Source organism: Camellia sinensis, chromosome 13 (assembly GCF_055761805.1).
Source record: "Camellia sinensis isolate YWXY chromosome 13, ASM5576180v1, whole genome shotgun sequence".
Classification (NCBI taxonomy): domain Eukaryota; kingdom Viridiplantae; phylum Streptophyta; class Magnoliopsida; order Ericales; family Theaceae; genus Camellia; species Camellia sinensis.
The window spans coordinates 77,046,527-77,068,986 of NC_138973.1; the positions used below are offsets into that span (position 1 = coordinate 77,046,527).

The 22,460-nt window shown below is 36.9% G+C and overlaps 1 protein-coding gene across 2 annotated transcripts; it reads right to left on the minus strand.

Annotated features, from left to right (window-relative positions):
• Nucleotides 1-1,063: 1,063 nt before the first annotated feature.
• Nucleotides 1,064-7,287, minus strand: LOC114276290 (cation/H(+) antiporter 18). Of its 2 annotated transcripts, none has more exons than XM_082902570.1 (4): nucleotides 6,794-7,287; nucleotides 4,771-5,018; nucleotides 2,598-3,599; nucleotides 1,064-2,498 (listed from the first exon to the last, which is right to left on the minus strand). In XM_082902570.1, the coding sequence occupies exons 2-4, from the start codon at nucleotides 4,969-4,971 to the stop codon at nucleotides 1,284-1,286; spliced, it is 2,418 nt and encodes an 805-aa protein (XP_082758696.1). In that variant the 5' UTR covers nucleotides 4,972-5,018; nucleotides 6,794-7,287; the 3' UTR covers nucleotides 1,064-1,283. The 2 variants fall into 2 exon arrangements, with proteins under 2 accessions (XP_082758696.1, XP_082758697.1); XM_082902571.1 differs by having other exon boundaries at nucleotides 6,698-6,858.
• Between the last annotated feature and the right edge of the window lie 15,173 nt (nucleotides 7,288-22,460).

Below are 22,460 nucleotides of genomic sequence, written 5' to 3' on the forward strand. Positions count from 1 at the left end.
TAGAGGGTACTATAAAAATTTATGTAATTACATTTTTCTTTGGTAAAAATATTAATATGAATGTGCTAAAGTTTTCAATTTTCTCTTTTTTTTTTTTTGAGAAATTTAAATTATCATTGTCAAATTATTTGAATTAGACCATCTCCAATGATTACTTAAAATTGTCATCAAATTTAATGTGATAAAAAGTAGCTTCTTTTCCTACTCCAACAGTTTCATCAAATACGTATCAAGTCCATGATTACAATTTTCTTTCATCAAACTTAAGACCAATGTGCCTTTCATCAAATCATTGTTCATCGTTGTTGGATTTTCACCACCAGATGTCCCCCGGATTACCACCTCAAGGAAAAAGTTTGTGAAAAAATTACACTGGCCGGTCGATCGGTTGGTCGTCCGCTCAGATGACCACCTCAAGGTAAAAAATTGTGAAAAATTTACACTGCCTGGTTGGCCGACCAAACATCCTTCCAGTCGTCCACCCGGTCGACCGGTGTTCTGATGAAGCTTAAAAGATCTCCGTTTGAGCACTTGATATCAAATGGACTTTTTACACAAATTTTTACTCAAATTTGATAAAAATTTTGATGCATCATTAGAGATGCCCTTAAATAGTAGATATTGATAAAAGTCCTTCACCCTTTGACAGAAAATTCTGAAACCATCACTGGTGGTTGGGTGGTAGTACATGATGGTGGAGGTAGAGGTAGAGGTAGAGGTAGTGCACATTTAAACGAGTTTTTACAGATACACATGTTCAATCATTTAAACTCAATTTACTTGAGGTTTTAAGGTATGACTCATTTAAATCTATTCATACATTTAGAAGGATTTAAAGGGATTTTAAATTAGTGCAATTAGGTGTGTTCATGTGTTGGATTAAGTTTACCACCTCAACCATTTAACTGTACTATAATATGGTTGTTCAAAAGAGGAAATCAACAGAAAGATGATTTTTTTTGTGAGGAAATAAGTTATACCCATTAACTGAATCAAAATGGAGCAAATGGTTGGCATAAACCAACTTTTGGAAAACATTAACATATATGAAGCAAGTGCAATATATATCACAATAATAGCCTTTAGAATTGACTGTTGCTTTATTTGGACTTTTAAAGTCACAAGGTTCATCCCAGAGTTCACTTAAAAGAACTTTGAAACTTCAGAAATCTGACTGATAACAATATGGTAAAAGATAGATCATTTTAAGCCAAGATCCTAAGATTTAAATGTCTAGCCAGCACTAAAAAATAGACAAATTTATTCAAACTAAGAAAAGACAGTTAGCTGGATCCTGTAATTCCATCACCCAACTCTTCTGCAATCTTTAAGGTTAAATTCGGAGATGCTGCGTTATAATACTGTTGCACCACCAAAACTGAAGCCGTTGTCGAAAAATCAGGTGAAGTCAACAAACTTCCTACAGGTCCCAACTCTGGGCATTCACTATTGTTCCGGTTTAATGCTAAAGCTAATTCAGTAAAAGGTGATCGACCCACCAAAAAGAGGCTGCAGCGACTAAACTCACGGACCACGGCAGTGGCTTCTACAGCATTTCTTACAATTTTCTCTTCATATTTGATTGAGCTGTCTTCTGAAATTGTTTCCTTGAACTCGCTAAGATACTCTTCATCTGTTGAACCCAATTTCGTGGTAGAATTGCCATCCACATCGACTCTTACAATCTCTCCTACACCCTCGGTTTCCACAGAGAAGCGAATGACTGTTAATCTTATGCCAGGGTGCTCAGCCATTCGAGCCCCGTAAGCAAGGGCTTCACGATCATCACGGCCTCCGAAGAAGAGAACTGTGATGAAGTAAGCAACATTACTTGCAGATACATGGATTGATCCACCAAGCCCACGGTCGAGTAGGATCCCAACTGAGCATGGTGCGTGTTCGAGTACCCTCTTATTAACATACCGAAATTCAATTCGTGTAGTCTGTAGCGTGCCGTCCAATCTCTGGTGCTTGTGAAATGGTAAAATTATGAAAGCTGCTCTTTTCCTCTCAGCAGTAGTGCAAATGTCCTCGTGCATGTCTGACAGTGAAGAGATTGATGTCATTGGCCTTACTGACACCTGGCTCAGCCTCCGGAAAGCCTCAAAAGCCACAACAACATGGTTTGAATTTGATTGCTGACCCATATTCCAAAACGGTTGTCTGTTCTTTCTTGCCTTGTGGGCCATTAGTATGGCTGATGACCTTTCAGAGAGCTCCATGAGGTGCAATGCATACATGCAAAGACCTTCACGCTTCTCAACTCCTCGTGAGGCCTCGACGAGATTTATCACCGATGGAATGTTTCTAGAACTACGAAAACAGGCCAGGATTCGAAGCTGAGTATTCGGATTTTTCCTCTCTATTGTTCTATGCTTGTAATCAGCCTTACTTGCCCTTTTTGCAGGCTTATACACGGCCATTACTAGGGGTGTGGTGATGAAGGTAGTGAAGAGGGCCATGACAACCATGATGGCGAATGTTTGATCGTTTAATACCTGCATTTTCAATACGATAACACATGTTAATCAAATGATGAAGAACTATTAAAAGAATTCAGGGTTATTTTGCAATGATAATAACAATACTTGTATTACCTTTCTATCCTTTCCGATGTTGAGGACTATAAGTTCCACCAAGCCCTTGCTGTTCATTAGGAAGCCCAATGCAAGAGCTTCACGAAAAGGTACTCTGTAAAGTGCAGACACTACAACCGTGCCAACAATTTTCCCAAAACAGGCTGTAAATATGACCAAAACAAGGACACCACATGACTGAAGCCCTTGGATTGTGGCTACATTTGTTTTCAGTCCACTTGAGACAAAATACAGAGGGAGAAAGAGACCAGATACGAGATCTTCAACTTTTTCTACAAGAGCACCAGCAAATGGCCCTTCCTTTGGGACAAGAACACCAATCACAAAAGCACCAAACATAGCATGAATTCCAATGGCATCAGTAATAAGCCCAGCTGCAAGTACAGCAGCTAAGGTAGCACATACGTACATCTCTTCCACTGGCTCACCCTCGTGGCATCTCCGAGCCATCCATTTGAAGATTGGAGGCACAATAAGAATCGAACAAATAACAAAAACACAGCCACACACGAAGACCCAAACTGAGACAAGTGGGGAAAGATTTTTTCCTGATAGGGCAATTGCAAGAGCAAGTAGAATCCATGCAGCCACATCATTGACCGCTGCAGCTGACATGGCCATTTGCCCGACATCGGTGGTTAAAAGTTTCAGCTCTGCCAATATACGAGCTAAGACAGGGAAGGCAGTTATGGAAAGGGCTACACCCATGAATATGAGAAATGAAGTCCCGCCTACACCTTTTGCTATAGTTTCTCGGATGACAAATGAAGAACCAATTCCTAAGATAAATGGGAGGCTAACTCCTGCTATGGCAATGCTAAGGGCTTTTTTCCCTGTCCGACGTAGGGATTTAGGATCCAATTCTATGCCTACAAGAAATAAAAAGAACAGTAGACCAAGGTTTGCTAATGTATCTAACAACGTGATGCTCTTGGGTGGGAAAATGGCCTGCAAATAGTTTTTGTTTCGTCCAAGCGCGGAGGGCCCAAGTAATATTCCTCCCTGCCAAACAAGCAACCCAAGGTAAAACTCTCACCCAATGTCAAATTGAGGATATGACAGCTTTCATTGCTATTAAAAACAAGATTGAATATTTAAAAATATCAATTTCATAGAACTCATGCAGGAATTCCCATGACTCCTAGCAGAACTATTCTATTCATTCCCAAATCCAAGAACTGTCCTTTTCTTTTCGTCAAAGATGTCTGTAGAATTTTGAATGGCAAAGGAAATTGCAGGATCACACAGGTTAACCACCCATAAAAGGTTAGAAGAAAAAAACCCTATTGAAAAATATAAATAAGAATGGATTTTGTAGGTCGGAGAACAATAAAGAAAATCCAGGATCAAAAGGTTTTGGTGGAACGCAATACACACACCATCTATAAAAAAAAAATCAACGAAGATAGCAAAACAATAACTATACTGAAGGCAAAATATACAATAAGACATCATTTTGTGGTTCAGACAAGTAAAACCTTGTGAAGGATGAGATGAATGCATGGTCACAATTTCCTCATTGCAATGGGGTAGTGGAGTTTTAGTGTAGAGCCAGAAATGAAATCACTATAGGGTAACAGAAACAAGGCAACTAACACAAATTATTGGTATGTTAATAAGATGTTTCGGAGCATAATGAGTTACTAAAGTTGTTCAGATAGATTAACGACTGATCACTCTACATCACTTTAACTAAATAAGAACAGTTTGGTCTACTAATTGCTTTACAAAACCAGATGTGAAAAAAAGGAGAAATTGGAAACTGAATCTGACATTTTTAAGCATCATTGATAAATGAAAGTTGAAAATAAGTAAAAGTTGAAAATAAGTATCAACTCAAGCTCATATCAGATATATTTTTCTTTTTCTCTTTTTTCTTTTTCTCTGATGCACAATAAAAAGATTTTACTGCTCAGAACAATAAAAAGAACAATAAAAATATTTTAGCATGCAAGGAGCACTCAGCTAAAGAACAATTAAAAGAAATTCAAAAAAAAATGGAAAAAAAAAAAAAAAATTGAACAAGGAGAGAAAAAAATAATAATAAAGAAGCAGGAAGATTTTACATTTGCCCAGCCTGCATGGAACAATTGGAATCAAGTTACCAATAAAAATTAAACGAACTGCACACCAATCAAATTTACATGTGTATAGAAACAAGAAAGAAACTTACAATAATCTCTGCAATCACACGTGGCTGTCTTAATGGCCTCAGCAGAAGAGCAAGGCCTCGTGTGACTACAACCACCAGGCATATCTGCAAAATGGCGAGAGGGAGAGCAAAATCAAGAGGATTATCCCCCTGGAACACTCCATTCGATGTAGCTTTCATCGGAAGTGGACATGTATGCCGTGTGGTACCATTGGAAGCCATTGCACTAGAAATACATATATACACCAGAAATAGCAATTCTCACATCACTGCAAGATAAAACATCAAAAATCAAACTTGAACAAAATTCCTGAGTGACAGCAAAAAACAACTCTCTCAAAACAAATAACAGTATACTCCAGATATAGACTATGCTTGGTGTGAACATAAGAGAAAAAGAAAAGAAGTATCTTATGGTTTTTTTACCAAAATAATTTTTCGTATTAAATTACATATTCTGTACAAAGTTGTTGTTCTTTTTCTTTTATCATGGGTGATTTTGGCATTATAAATTTATTTGGTGAGAAACGGACCAAAATGTTTCTTTTTTCTCACAATTTCTCTTCCTTTCTCACCATTTTTTCACCTCCTTACTCATCTCACAATTTCTTTTAGTTTCTCACAAATCCCGGAACAAAATAGTTCTTTTTTCTCACAATTTCTCTTCCTTTCTCACCATTTTTTCACCTCTTACCCATCGCTCTACAGTTCTTTCACATTGTGTTTGGTTGGAAAATTTGAGGAGGGATTTGAAAAGGAAAAGGGAAAAGTTAGGTGAAATGTGAATAAAATATACGTACATTTTACCTAGTTTCACACACATTTTCCCTTTCCAAATCCCTCTTCAAATCCCCAACCAAACACAACATTAGTTTCTCACAAATCCCATCAATCCAAAGAAGCCGTACAAGAATAAAAAAAAGCTCAGCCAATTTTTTATTTTAATATAGTTAGCTGAAGAAAAGTAGCATAGCAAACCTCAATTTGACCATTCTAAAAAGAGTGTGGATTCTGTTCGTACAACAAGAGGTATTACCCTGCAAACTTTTATCACCAAAACAGAATCTTACTGACTATTTTAGTCAAAAAGTCAACTAAAACTAGTCACATCACCTTTCTACTTTTCTGTACTTCTTTTCGTAAAAAGTCAAAAAATTACTAAAATAATCTGTTCCCAAACGAGCAAGATTAAGCTGGCTGGGTGAAAATTTTAACATATAGCCTTAGAAGCACAGGTACAGCAATAAAAAAAAAAATTAAATTACATATATCTTTTTATTTTCAATGTAGATTAATATTACATCCATAAACAATCAAAATTAACAAAAAAATAAAAAATAAAACAACACTAATTAAATATATGTGGGGAAAAAAAAAACTCTTAAATTAAGTATTATCGTTTATGTCTTTTTTGTGTGAGATATTAATTATTTAAATCAAAACAAAAAATAATAAACATTCAACATCTAACATCCATTAAAAGCACTGAAGACGAGGGAAAAAAATTAGTTAGGGCGTCCCCAGATGGCTTGGATCGTCTCCATAGCATATATACCAGTTAACAGTTATATAACCAAACTAGAAGAAGAGAGTTTTAAGATTGAATGAAAAAAATTAAAAAGGAAAATTATTAAAAGGTCAGAGCTCAACAGTAACACAAATTACATTCTGTCTTGGTGTTTTCAGCCAATTAATTATGTAGCTTATAGAAAAATCAACAAATTACACAAATCCAAAAAAACAAAACAAAAAAAAAAACAGAGCATAAGAAAAAAACAATTTGAACCTTGACAGTAGAGAAAGGCATCAACACTGAACTGAATGGATATTGCCCTAATTGAGTGAGTAACTGGTTGGTTCAATTTATGTGAACTTGTATATATCAAATATTAGTATTACAATAATACACAATTAGACAAAAAGAATGAAATATGAAAGTGTCGTGTACTTGATTTATTCTCCGTCATCATCAAGAGTGTGTGTATGAGAGAGGGAAGAGACAGAGGCCCTTTCTGTGTGAGTAGTTATTTTTGTATATACAGACCTTGTTGTTGCAGTTGGGAAGCTCATCCCGCAGCCATTCGCGCCTATGGAACGGCCTGAGTCTTCCGGAGGTTGTAAGTTTCTAATTGACTTTTAGAAGTTTATAACTTCCTTATCCTTCCATTCTTTATTTTTGTTTCATTCTTTTCTTTTCTTTTCTTTTCTTTTCTTTTATTTATTTTTTAAATGACGAGGAAAATCTTTATTATAAAATCGATAAAAAAAAAAAAGAAAAAGAAAAAAAAGATCAGTTTCGTATAGTGATAGCAAAATATCTCATAAAAAATAACAAGTTTCTATTGGAGGAAGAATCCTAACCTCTATAGAAGAGGAGAAAAAATCAACACAAATGAGGGGCATAACCTTTACATAGAGAGGATTATTACAGCAAATAATAAAAAAATAAAAAAGTAAATCGAAAACAACCATATCCAAGTTGCCAAATGCATCTAAAACTCTATTATAACGCAACCTTTAACTTGAAATCTGAAAACTCTACCACCTCCGTTAGTCAATGTTAATATAATATTGCCAATTGTATAGCTTTCTCTTTTCTCTTTTTGCTTTCGGTGGTAATGCCCATCATTTGGAATCCAATGTATATTGCTTCTCTCTATAAAGAGAGAGTTGATTTCTCTTGTAATTATATCACATATCAATATACACAACAATATGTATTATTTTAATATGGTATCAGAGCCAGGTTGAGAAGCTAATAATTCTGCTTCACCGGCGGGCGGCAGCCTCGCCTTGGCCGCCCGCCGGACCTCTACACATACCTTCCATCCGCTGCCAAGTCCGGCTTCGCCACTTGCGCCATCGATCCCAAGGCCCACGGCTCTCTCCCTCAACCAAATCTCTCTCTCTTCATACACAGACAACCTATCTGCCATGCCTCAGAGCAATGGAGACTCCAACTCCAACTCTATTCCGAACCCAATCAAAGCCGAGAGGCCACTTCTCAAGAAATCAAGGACTATTGCGGACGATAGTCGGACCCCTCACTTCCCGAGTCCTCTCTTCCCAACCGTCCGTCGCATCTCCACCTCAACGCCGTCGTCTCACCGCTCATTCGATCCGGACACCACCTCCCCCAACACCATGAACATCTTCCAAACTTCATATTCACAGTTCTCCAAAGTAACTCAAGTTAGATTTCACTGCAGTTTGTCCTTATCTCCATTGCTAATTACTAAGCCAGTGATACTGGGAGTAGCAGCGGCAGCACACTGCAGATCAGACAGAGAGAAAGATCGCCATGGAGAGAAAGTCCGTTCAGGGGGTGACAAGGATGATTCGTTGTTGGGTGATTTTCTACCATGTGGATGGAGAGGAGGACGACACGGAGTGGTTGACGATGAGTTTGAGTTGGAGCTTTCACTGTTGATATTGCTCTCGTTGCCGTTCATAGTCATCGCCAGAGCCGAAGTACTTCTATTCGAGCTCTGAACCTCACCATCCCCGGAATCAGCATCGCCGTCCGATTCACCTCCCGACGAATCACTGTCCCTTCCGATCGACGACAGCATCGCCGTCCGATTCACCTCCCGACGAATCACTGTCCCTTCCGATCGACGACGAGCTACTCGAATCCCCAAAGAGCCCTGTGCTTCTTTTTCTTTTATTATTTACAAACACCACTTCGTTGGTGAGCCCCTTACACACCCTTGTTCTCCACCTCCCTCTTTTTATAAATTATTCCCTGACAGTGCTTGTTCTCCACCTCCCTCTTTTTCTAAATTATTCGGGTCCTGACAATGCTTGTCCTCCACTTTCCATCCCACAAGCACTTTACTTTGCACCTCTCACCCGTGCCTATGCTTTCTGCTTTATTATTATTATTATTATTATTATTATTATTAAAAAAAAAAAAAAAAAAAATTTCAAACACCATTGCTGTTTTTCACAAATCCGTGTGATCAAGTTTACACACCAAATCTTAAATCCGTGTGATAAAGTTTGCACACCAAATCTTACCTTATTTTATTCATCTCAGGGATCCACCCCGATCACCATTTTACAAAAAAAAAAAAAAAAACAAAAAACAAAAAAAAACAAACCACAACAAAACATCCACACCCACAGTGGGATTTTTTCTTTTCCCTTCTCTATTCTACTGCAGGTCTCTTCTTCTTACTTTTATCTTGGGTGTCCCGTGCCAGTCCGGTCTCCGTGCTTCCTAGTCCACCGAGCACGTTCACTCCCCCATACTCCTCCACTGCAGCATATGGCGGCCCTCCAAATCGGAACATCACGGTGGCCTTCCGCTTCAGCTCCTTGTTTTCTGCCCTTAGCACGCTTATCTCTGCTCGCGCATCCTTATACATGCGTTGGAGCAGAGCCAGCTGGGAGTTTAAATGCTGCACCTCATTTGTTCTACTCTGCAGCCGGTTCGACAAATTTGTGACCGCCGTCATGCTTTCCACACATGCCTTCAAAGTATACTGATTAGCCTCCACATCCGTTTGCACTGCCATTTTTTGCTCTACCGACTGCATCGGAAAGTTCAACGGAGCAAACCCAGTGGTGTTTGGTTGAGGTTCACGGGACACCGCACCAGTTCTCTCTCCTGTGGACTCGTTGAGCTCGGGAAAGAGGGTGAGCAGCCCGCGGGAAGACGATGCAGCCATTTTCTAGGCAACAGAGTGTTACACAGTATCTCTCTCAGTAATCTCTCTCAGAAAACAGAGTGTTACAGAATCTCTCTCAGAAATCTCTCTCAGAATATCTCTCGCAGGTTTTTTGCCTCAGCCTCAGCCTCCGTCTTATAGCCGAGGCAGCCACGCGCCTCGCGCGCCTCTTGACGCCAGACAAACAGGCACGCCAGCCAAGGCACTCACGTGCCTCGCCATCATTTTGGCACGCCTTTTGATGCATCGGGCACGCCTTTTGATGGCACGCCTTTTGACAGATTGGGCACACCTTTTGAGGGCACAACTTTTAAGGGCTCGATATCTACATCCATGTATATTTTTTGGGCAGCCTATATACACACTCATCCAGTGTCTTCTACACCAGTCAGCTTTATCAATCCCTTTTCAACCTCAAATAGGTTTTTATCTTCCAACCTATTTGAGTTTGAGGGGGGGTTATACACAGTATCATGTTCAAGTCACCCCATGGCGCACTTAGTATCATGTTCAAGTCACCCCATGGCGCACTCCCTAAGTCGCCCCCTTGGTGCACCACCACAACCAGCTGCTACAACGGTCCGACATGACCCCATAAACTGTCCCGACATTGATTCCGGTCAGCTTCTACAACGGTCCGACATGACCCCGTAAACTGTCCCGACATTGATTCCGGTCAGCTGCTACATCGGTCCGACATGACCCCGTAAACTGTCTTCTACAACGGTCCGACATGACCCCGTAAACTGTCCTGCTACAACGGTCCGACATGACCCCATAAACTGTCTTCTACAACGGTCCGACATGACCCCGTAAACTGTCTGCTACAACGGTCCGACATGACCCCATAAACTGTCTTCTACATCGGTCTGACACGACCACACAGTGTCTGCTACAACGGTCCGACATGACCCCGTAAACTGTCTACTACAACGGTCCGACATGACCCCGTAAACTGTCTTCTACATCGGTCTGACACGACCACACAGTGTCTGCTACAACGGTCCAACATGACCCCGTAAACTGTCTGCTACAACGGTCCGACACGACCATACAGTGTCTCCTATCCCATTTTTAATTGTCAGCTTATTTTTCTGTTTTGTTACTCTCTCCAAACTCAAGTTGGCTAGTACCTATCCTCCTTGAGTTTGAGGGGGGCTGTTAATATAATATTGCCAATTGTATAGCTTTCTCTTTTCTCTTTTTGCTTTCGGTGGTAATGCCCATCATTTGGAATCCAATGTATATTGCTTCTCTCTATAAAGAGAGAGTTGATTTCTCTTGTAATTATATCACATATCAATATACACAACAATATGTATTATTTTAATAGTCAAGATGAAATATTAAAGTTGAGATGATCGCCTAATGTGAAACGAATACGTTAAACAGCGTTGGTCTTCGGATTGTGAGAAAATTTGAAAACATATCTTAAAATTTTGGACGCAAAAGTGAAAGTTTGGGCACAAGCCAAATATCATATTTGAAAAATCAAAAAGAGGGTGAAGGGACACCAACACCGATAGCCAGAGGCAAATTTGAAAGAGATAAGGCAAATCTGGTGAAAGTGGATCCATAGAGAAGGGAAGGTGGCGGTGTGATGGCGGCAACAGTGTTAAAAAGGGTTGGAATGACAAGCTTCCAATATTATTAAGTAAAAAGACAAATAAAAAGAAAAAAAATGAGTGGAAAGAGAAGAGATGAGGTTGGAACCCCTTCTCATCCCAGCAACATGCCCAACAAAAGGCTTAGGGAGGGAAGCTGAGAGAGAGATGCTCTGAGTTTAGAGTTAGTTGTTTTTAAAATGCAAAATGTTTCTTTATGGAAAATTCTATGGCACAGACATTGTGGTTTTTGGTTGTTATCTATTAAAGTGTTGGTCATGACTTTTGACTTGTTATATGCATTGTGATTATTTTTTTTTACGTGGAGACTCGTATCTTTCATGTGTAGAGATTTTTTCTATTATTTTAGGATTTATTTTGCATTTTTATAGAATGACTTATTATCAGATATGTAATATATTAAATTTTATATTTTTTCATAAAAAAATCATTACGTTTGCTTTTGATATTTAATTAAATTAGATGATAATTTTAGCCCAAAAAATTTATATTTCTACGAAAGGATTTTATTAAAGAGCCCAAACAATAGTAAACTTGATTGGTCAAGAAGTGCTAGGGGCTAGGTTAATGTAACTGAAATAATAACAATGTATGTCTCTTTTTAAATTAGAGTTTAGGGTGGGAGAGGATGGATATTGGATTAAGGGAGATAATTAATTGAAGGTTTATAAAATATATTTTGAAATCTACTAAGGTTTCGTTTGGGAAGCAAGTTGACTTTTTAATTTTTTGGCTATTTTAGTTTAGAACTAAAAATCTTGTTTGGGTTAGATTTTTTGACTTTATGATTTTTATGAGAAAAAAAAGTGAAATGATTATGATTTAGATATGATATTTTGTCTTATTAATTTTTTAGTTTATTTTTTCTTTTTATGATTATTTTAACCAAAACACTCAGCTCAACATGCCAAACGAGAGCTAATTAAGAAGAGAAAATTTTAATTGATGCAATTAACTACATTTTCTTTGAACCATACCAATACCAAAAAATGTGTTTGAACTATATAGTCAATGACTATCATGATTTTTTTCCCTCTTTTTTGCTTTCCCTTCTTGAAATTTGGAGGTCAAAAGATACCAAAATATTCTTGTGCAAAAATCACTTTGAACGGACAAAAATTTTCCAGTTCACTTATCACAAAATTAGGATGTTAAATTGAAGTAAACTCAAAATGAATATTTAAAAAAAAATTAAAAATAAAAAGGTCGAAAATATATATATATACATATATATAGAACTTTGAATCACAAACACAACACAATAATCAAAACAGAGTAGGGGCAAGTTACCTCAAAATTGAGCGAAACGTTATGGTGTGCACCCTTCAAAAATTGTGCTCCACGTTAAAATTAAAAAGAATGACATAATTTTAATTTTCTGAGTCATAATTCGAAAAAAAAAAAGAAGAAAAAAAAGTCATAACTAAACAAAATATAAGACATAACTAAAAAACCCATGAGTCATAATTAAAAAAGAAAATTAGTCATAACTAAAGAAGAAAATGACATAATTAGGAGTATATATGATACACTATTTTTAAATGGATACAGTAGTATGTATACGATATTTTGGGAAAATGGTTAAAAGCTAACTTTTTTAAATTTTTTTTTTTAAAAATGTGAGAGATGATATGACCAAAAATAGGTTAAAAGTTATGAAGTGACTTTTAAGACACTTTCCAAAAGAGGCCTCTTTATTAGTGTATTATGTATTTATAGATTGAGAAAAATATTTTAGGGATAAGCTCCCTTATACCTCTTCATACCCTTTTAATGGGTTTCAATTCAGACTCGCACTGATAATCCAAATCGTTTATCTCGTAAACCCAGCAATGAAAGACATCAATTCAAAAAATTAGTTTCATCGGACAACTATAAACCTAGGAATAAATCGCATTTTGTTTTATAAAAATGGATGGTTATTTACCATTTATTTTATAATAAAAAAATGCGATTTATTCTTATGTTTATAATTATTCGATGAAGTTAATTTTTTACATGAATAACCTTTATTGCGGGACTTACAAGATAGACAGTCCAGATCATTAATAAGGGTTTAAATTGAAATCTACAAAAGGAATATAGAGAAGTATGAAGAGATAAGATATAGATGGGAGCTTATCCCTATAATTTTTCGCAATTGATTTCAACTATAAAGGGAAAAAGTTATCTCACTTGAAATAGGATAGGATAGAAGTAATAAAAATAAAATAAAGATCTTAAATAACAATAATAATAGGACGGAAGAAAAATTAATAATAAGACTGAAACAAAAAAAAAAAAAAAAAGAAGAAGAAGAAGAAAAAAAAAGGGGTAAGGGTAAATTACACTATCTTTTTATATTTGGCCGCCACTTTCTCATTTAGTCTTTAAAATTTATTTGTTTCCACTTTGGCTTTTCGTATTTCAAAATTTTTTCATTTTACTCTTAAAATTAATTTTTATTCAAAATTAGACAAAAACTATCATAATAACTGTCACGTAATATAAAAAATATATTATTATATTACAATTTAAATTTATGTCAAAGGTGTAAGTTACATATTGCCACATGACTGTCAATATATCATTTTATGTCTAATTTTTAGCAGAAATTAATTTTAAGAGTAAAGTAAACAAAAAAAAATTAAAATACGAAAAGTCAAAGTAAAAAATAATAATAATAATAAATTTTAAAAGCTAAAATGAAAAATTAACCCCCCCCCCCCCGCCAAAAAAAAAAAATGTTAGCACAAGTGTAATAGGAGTTGTTTACTTTAATTATTTATTTATTTTTTTTCAATCGGATTACCATATGTGTAACAAAAAAAATTCAAGATGAGCTGGTTGAAAGATGATTGGAAACCTATATATAGGCTTGTGGGGAGTATTGTGACAAGTGAAGTAGTTGTCAAGCATCAAGCAAGTAATATGGATGGACAATGTACACAGACAAAATGTATGGGTGACATAGTTACAGATGCACACTTAGGCGCAAAGGTATGCGGACACAACATGGCCTATAGGTGTGCAAGTGACTAGTGTGCAAGATTTTGGCCAGAAGCGATAGCAACGATTGCTAGATGTTCACAAAGAAAGCTCCATATAGATTGATTGAGAGAGTTGGCGTAACAAGACGATGCGCATTATGGGACGAAGTGGGTCTTTCTCAATCTGGTTTTGGTTAGTAGTGGTGATTTATCCAGCCGTGTGCTCAAAGAAGCAGAGATAAGAGTCACATCAAAATATCGTAAGGGGTGTGGGCATCTCGGTGTGGGATGTGGGCCGTGATGGTTTGAATGTGGCAGATTTTCATAATTGATATTGATATGGTTATTTTTAAGGTGATTTGCAGAATTCAAGTTAAGGTGAAAATTGACGGATGTGCGTCTTATGTAGTTTAGGAGTCATAATTATTCTTGTTTTACATTTATTTGGATTAGGCTGTCGAGTTCCAAATTTACTAGAAATCTAATGAGCATAGGTTTTGTTAATTTTGTTAATTTTATGGGAGATGTGAGATTGAGAGGTTTGTATAGACATACGAGAGATGGAAATATAAGTGAGACATTGGGGTGAGCCGAGAAGCGGGTAGCTTCGAGACTCAGGGTTGGTTTGGGATATTTTAAAAAAGTGCACTTTTTGACTTGTTGACTTATATGGGTTGGGTTTGGATTGGGTTTGATGTGATGTGTTAGAGAGGTAATGTGATTTAAATAAGATGATGTAACTTAAATAGGATAGTGACTTTCTGAATTTTTGTATTATTTAGATTATGCCAAACTTGACCTCAATTGAAAAATGAATTGTTTCAATAAGTTTTGGTAGTCTCTTGATGGTGCTCTTTACAGTTTATATTGGATTAATCTCTTCTGTAGATATATGCAAGTTTATACAGAACCACATCAATCTCTTTGTATTATTTTTCTCTTTGATATGTGTGTAGTGTGCTTTCCTTCATGTTTGTGGAATACAGGAAAATCCGAACAGTATGGTTATTCTTCCTTTTAAGAAAAGTAGTGGTTAGTCACGTGTATTGCTCATAATATGTGATTTTTCATCAACTATTAATACTGTAATGTATGTCTCTTAAATTGATATGTGATATGCATAAAAAGTATGGAGACTTATATGAATAAATCAATCTGTATCCAAAATACAACTAAATAAGAAATGAATACGTACTCAGTTGAAGAATTTAAATAAGAAATGAGAAATTTTATAAACATAAACATTAATTTATAACTAGATTGTTGAGATTACAATCATATCTTAAACAATAAACAATAAGCAAGTCCTTTAAATATATAGTATTACTTAAATCTTTTTATATCAACTTCCCACTTCAATTTTTTATAATCCGTACATGTAATACAATTGAATGTATGAAATTAATTGCAATAATAACACAATTTTTTTAATTGTTTATCTCATAATACAAATTTATTGAACCCATTATTTCATATTATTTGCATACTATTAGTGAAAGAATGCATTAATATTAATATTAATATGTAATATATATTTAAACATCAAGAGTTGTTGAATCTCGTTTCATGTGTCACAAATGTCTTGTATAATGAAAAATATAACATTAGTCATTAACAAAAATGGCCTGCGGCCTATAAGCGGCTCGAAACCCACTCAGGCTCAAGTGGACCCAGCCTACTTAAGCCCCAGCACGGGCCCGGCCTAGGACACTAGGCTTGGGCCTGGGCCTGGGTCGTCATTTTGAAGCTTAACCTAGCCTGTGGGTCTGGCCCGCCCAAGGCCCAATGTTATTTTTAGTGGAAAAGAATAAAATTTTAGTAGAAGAAATAAAAAAAATAATAAAAAATGTTTAGGCCCGCCCAAGCCCAGGCCAAGCCTGAGCCTAGGCCCAAATACCCCTTGGACTTGGGCCTAATTTTCTAGCTTATTGCCTGGCTCTATGATGGCGGTGCGATGGTGGCAGCAGCGTTAAAAAGAGTTGAAATGACAAACTTCTAATATTATTAAGTAAAAAGACCAATAAAATGGAAAAAAAAATGAGTGGAAAGAGAATAGATGAGGTTGGAACCCCTTCTCATCCCAGCGACATGCCCAACAAAAGGCTTAAGGAGGGAAGCTTAGAGAGAAATGCTCTGAGTTTAGAGTTAGTTGTTTTTAAAATGCAAAATGTTTCTTTATGGAAAATTCTATGGCACAGAAATTGTGGTCTTTGGTTGTTATCTATTAAAGTGTTGGTCATGACTTTTGACTTGTTATATGCATTGTGATTTTTTTCATGTTATGTGGAGACTCGTATCCTTCATGTATAGAGATTTTTTCTATCCTTTTAGGATTTATTTTGTATTTTGATATACTTTATAAAATGACTTATTATCAGATATGTAATATATTAAATTTTTATATTTTTTCATAAAAAAATCATTACGTTTACTTTTGATATTTAATTAAATTAGATGATAATTTTAGCCCAAAAAATTTATATTTCTACGAAAGGATTTTATTAAACAGCCCAAACAATAGTAAACTTGTTTGGTCAAGAAGTGCTAGGGGCTAGGTTAATGTAACTGAAATAATAACAATATATGAGTCTCTTTTTAAATTAGAGTTTAGGGTGGGAGAGGATGGACATTGGATTAAGGGAGATAATTAATTGAAGGTTTATAAAATATATTTTGGAATCTCCTAAGGTTTCGTTTGGGAAGCAAGTTGACTTTTTAATTTTTTGGCTATTTTAGTTTAGGACTAAAAATCTTGTTTGGGTTAGATTTTTTGACTTTTTAATTTTTATGAGAAAAAAAGTGAAATAATTATGATTTTGATATAGTATTTTGTCTTATTAATTTTTTAGTTTATTTTTTCTTTTTATGATTATTTTAACCAAAGCACTCCAACTCAACATGCCAAGCGAGAGCTAATTAAGAAGAGAAATTTTTAATTGATGCAATTAACTACATTTTCTTTGAACCATACCAATACCAAAAATGTATTTGAGCTATATAGTCAATGACTATCATGATTTTTTCCCTCTTTTTTGCTTTCCCTTCTTGAAAATTGGAGGTCAAAAGATACCAAAATATTCTTGTGCAAAAATCACTTTGAACGGACAAAAATTTTCCAGTTCACTTATCACAAAATTAGGATGTTAAATTGAAGTAAACTCAAAATGAATATTTAAAAAAAAATTAAAAATAAAAAGGTCGAAAATATATATATATATATATATATAGAACTTTGAATCACATACACAACATAATAATCAAAACAGAGTAAGTGCAAGTTACCTCAAAATTGAGCGAAACATTATGGAGCACATACTTCAAAATTTGTGCACCATATGCACATTAAAATTAAAAAAGACATGTTGGCTTTTTGGCTTTCGAAGGTTATTTTTGTAATTATGAACGTGCCAACAAGGATCAATTAGTCCTTACAGAATTTTGATTGCCAACCAATTATCAGACGATTGTGTTGTAGTTCTTTCAGCCTCAATGAAGAGGACTTTTACTAGTGGCTTGATTTAGGAGAATTTAAGCACAATAACAGTTAAATAAAGAGCAATTGAAGCATTTCATTAGTGTAAAAAACTTACAATGATCCAAACTTAGCCTCGTAGAGGTTTACAGCGACAATCTACTTGAAACTACTCCTATAAATGAAGTGCAGTGCAGGAATTTAAAGTACAAGAATGTAAAGAACAGGAAATATAAAAACTAGAACAAAATATGTAAAGTAAGACTGGTTTCTTGGATCTGAGTCTGGGGGCTTTTTCTGGAGTCTTCCCTGCTATTTATACTCCTCAAAGATGACTATCGAACTGCGCTTCAAACTGTCGAATTGCTCCTCCATGATCACTGATCATGCTACCTTACAAGTAGTTCCACTACGCCATCACTTGCAGTTAAGCTTCCCTCCTATATTTGAATTTGAATGTGAGTAACTGCTGAAGCCGCGTCACCTTGTATCTCTTTACTGATCCAATGTTACTCGGACCACGCAATAGACAATATCAACTGTCACGTGTACGATCAGGATCAAAGATTTGAACAGTCTTCCTATATTACCTTTACTCTGCCACACGTCGAATTGTAATTGGTCTTTTACAAAATATGTAGTCAACATTACCCCCCGCACTAATATACCCAATACTTGGTAATATTAGTGGATCAAAGCCTTTCTCCCGCGCTTCTTAGAACGTGCATGGGGTCTAGATTCTGGAAACACAACCATCACTTATTGATGATCATTTGCATTAATTCTCTTTCAATCTTTTGAATACCCCAATACCTTAGCACTCGTACAGGCTGATACTTCTTCTATGGCCGAATCAACTTTCTTCTCTATTGATCGGGCACATGAAGAGTCATTGAATAATGCTGCTTCCCCTCGAAAAAACCTCCACGCATTCATTAGTCACCTTTATCCACCCTTCTATATTCAAGTTATGGAAGCCTTTGCAAATTACTAACCTTTGGATTACGAACATATTGCCCTTAATCCTTCGATTCAGAAAGTTGCAGATATAGACACGAGAAGTTCTTCCTCTAACTCACCTTTACAATTCGAACAAACTGCTCTCAAACCTTTGATTCAAAAAGTTGCAAATATGGACTTGGGAAACTCTTCTTCACAAGCCTCTGTATGGAATAAGGCTGCAACGTCTTCCTCTTCTGGGGGTTCTGACTGGACAAGCTGGTCAACACCTGAGACTTGTGATTTGAGAAAGCGAATTAACCATCATTTTGTTGAGTTCACTGACCCTTTAAAGTTTCCTTCCTATGCTCGAAGTTCAGTGGTCTACCCCTACGTGCCTATTGACCATCGACGTAGTCTGGAGGAGAATCTGCTTGTAGCATGGTACACATCCTCCATGCCTACAAAGATAGTGCACGCTGCCCGACGCCTAGAAGAAGCACAAGGGTACAACCCATCATTCTTAGCCCAGAAGGAGAAAATTTGTTCTTCTGACTGACTTGATTATATTAATGCCTTTGTTCCTTCTGCTCTCGCGCCATCTCCCATAATAGAAGCATCCACACCTTCTTCTCTATCTCCTGAAATTGAAGCATTCACACCTTCTCCTCTACCAACTCTTTGCTGGACAGAGAGACTGAAGCTTTCCCTTTCCATGGATAACGTCTTTCCACCTTACAAACCTCTACCTTCCCCTACTCCAGCTGAGCGGAAACAAGCTCAACTTCTACTTGCAGCTTTCTCTCACTTGCCCTTCAATGTTCTCGAGGACGAAGTCCCTCTCAAGAACCTTCGATGGGCTTGTGATATTCTGACTAGGGGCCATGTCCTTAATCCCCTTGCCCAAGAAGAACTTCATATGTCCCTAGACTAGCTTCAATTGCTCCTCTACTGGCATCGAAATTCTATGGCCACTACACAATCTTTAGACCAACTTTCGTCTCTTCGAGTTCATGCCCAGTACGAAGCAGAGAACTTCATTGAAGAATTCGGTGATTTCAAGAATAAAGATTCTGCGTATTGGGATAACTTGGACATAGACGAATTGGAACAAGGATTGAGAGAAGCGACTTTCGAAATAAAGGCTGAAGAGCTCTACTACGAAGTGAGATCACATCAACTCATGCAGCCAATGTTAGAAGACATAGAAGATAGAATAAAGAAAGAACAAAAATTCATTGATCATTGTTAGACTAAATTTCATGATCTTGTTATTTATTCCATTCCTTATTTTTATGAGCTTGAGTTTATACCCAGATAGGGTCATCTGATGTAATTACTTTGGCTTTAATAAAAACAAAATTCTTCTTCATTTGGCATTGTTTGACCCTGCTTCCATTTGTCTTTAAAAGCCAATTCAGAGCTTCGAATTGAACAATCTCATCCTTCGAACTTGGACTCAATTGTTTTAAATGAAACATTAAAAGAACCAATTATGAACTTTTCCAATTTATGGAATAAAGTTGACAGTTTTGGCTGATTTTCAATTAGAACCAGTGCTTCGGATCTAGCAATCTTATACTTAAAGTTTGTTTCAACCATAACCAACACCTGATCATGGTTATTATGATCAATTAGTTTTAAATTGACCACCTTTTGCTTCGAACAACAGTTCATGCTATTTTAGTTCAACAGACAGCCCTCCCTTTTTTTTCTCTCTTTTTTTTTCTTTATGTAAACCAACCATTGGTTTTGATGTTTCGAACACTAAATCCCATCCTTAAAGAATCTTAAGTTTTGCCTCGAAGGCCATTACCTTCGTTAAGAAACCAAAAAATAAGTCTTTAAACTCTTTGGAGTAAAACAAACACTCGAGTATTCTTATATTTTTAGGTATGGAAATGTGCTTTGAAGCCGTTGTTTTTTTGGCTTTTGGCGTTAAAACTTGGCTTCGAAGCCAAATATCTTACTTCGAAGCTAGCCTCAGCATCTGGGCTGTGTTTTCCCTCCAAAAGTATCAATCTTGAAGAAAGCTCTTCGTATTCATACTTCTAGTACTTAACGACATACGCAATATATTTTCCAGACACAAAAGCTTTAAAAACCCTTTTGTTTCATGTTCTAAAATCACTTGCTCTTTTAACGCACAAACCCTTCTTTCTACCGATCTTCTGCTTCTCTCTACTTCCTTTCTCAGCTTCACTTTCTGGAAAAGCGTACTATCAATGGCTTCTTCTTCAGTGCCAGTCGTAGAGCGTGCGAGCCCATCTGTGACCCTGAAGAGGATCATTGATGCAGAATGTGAGAAGTACAAAGCTGGGGAGAAAAGCGCTATCGATGGACGTATCTTCGTCCCTCGTCACCATGTGCAGCAAGACTACGTGCTTGGGCACATATTCAAAGAGATCCTTACTGAACTCCCAGCCCTATATCCTCGTCTGGAAAACCAATGTCTCCTTTATGAAGGTGGTCTTGACTGGAGGAACTGGAGGATAAATTGCCCCCACCGATGTTGGCCCACAGTGAAACCGGAGTGGCAAGAACGGTATGACTGGGTTGTTCCTGCTAGAACTCTGGACCTTCAAGAACTCTGCCTTCTCGATGCTCTCTGACTATCCAGGGTAACTATCTTAGAGGACCCTTTCCTTATTCCTGCTGCCTTGTGTTTTTGGAATCCTATCTTTAATTTCTTTCAATTTAGATGCGGGATAATGGCCCCTACTGTTCTTGACATTTGCCATCTACTAGGATTATCCCCCATTGGTACCCCATTTGGACCAGATTACCCTGACTCAGCAGTCCCTTTCTCTCTCCCCTCTCTTAACTCATCCTATAGTGATTTCGCTAAGGCTGAGAATAAAAGAGTGCGCCCTGTGACTGATAGGGAATTCTTTTCTTTCTTATTGTATTGGCTTTTCAAATTCCTCTTCTGCACCTCCTCTTAGAGAATCATGCCTGAATTTGCCCCTCTTGCCAAAGCCTTTGTTTTACAGAAAAATGTGGCCTTAGCCCCACATGTTCTAGGTCACGTATATAGAGTCTGCTCCTTTTTCTGTGAGAAACCCTTAGATGCTAATCAAGGGGGGCCGTTCTGGATCCTTCAGTTTTGGCTTTTTGCCTATTTCACTGAGTTACAATCCAAATGCCTTAAATTTTCTGAGCCAAACCCTCTTACTCATGGCATAAGGCTGGCCAATGCTTCAATTTATCCCTCTACCTTTGCTTTTTACTTCTCTTTCTTCCACCAACTTCCAGCTTCCCTTCCTTCTTACCGTTTTCGACCTTTCGAACCCACCATTGGTCCATCTTGGTTGAAGAATTTCCTAAGTGACAGGTCCTGTGCTTCACCTATTCACAAAGAGATATGGGCCTCCATTCTGATCCCCAGAGAGTTATTTATTGGGACTTTGAACCCTAAGGCCTACAAATGCATTGTTGAGCCCTACTGTCTTGCTCAATTTGCTAGACAATTTGGCTTCATACAAGGGGTCCCAATACCTCTCTGCAGTAACACAAATCTCAGTCTTACTAGAAGGGATCTGAAAGTACGGAAGTCCAAGCTAGAAGAAGCAACTTTCAAGTTCATAGATGACTTGGTCAATTTCGAGTATACCCCTTTCATTCCTCAAGGTACCCTATTGAAGAGATTCTGACACTGGTGGGTGGCCAACATGGAAATCTACTTAGCCATTTCACCTCAAGACCTACTAATGGTGTTAGATGTGGCCAAGACCAAAGAAGCTAGAATTGTCGCTTCTTCCACTGTTTCTGTTACAGTACATATTACAACCCAATCTGCTCTTACTGCTTCAACTCCTCCTAAAGTTACTCGAGTTACCTCGAAGAAAGGTATATACCCTTGTCTCTTCTCCTTTTGTTTTCTTCATAATGTATTCATAATGTATTTAGCCTTATCTTTAGTTCTTCTTTTGTAGAGGTGGCCAACAACAAAAGAAAATGAGACTCCTTGAGCTTGAAAAGGAAACACCCGATATTCAAGCAAAAGAAGAAAAAGCAGATCAAGAGCAAGAGT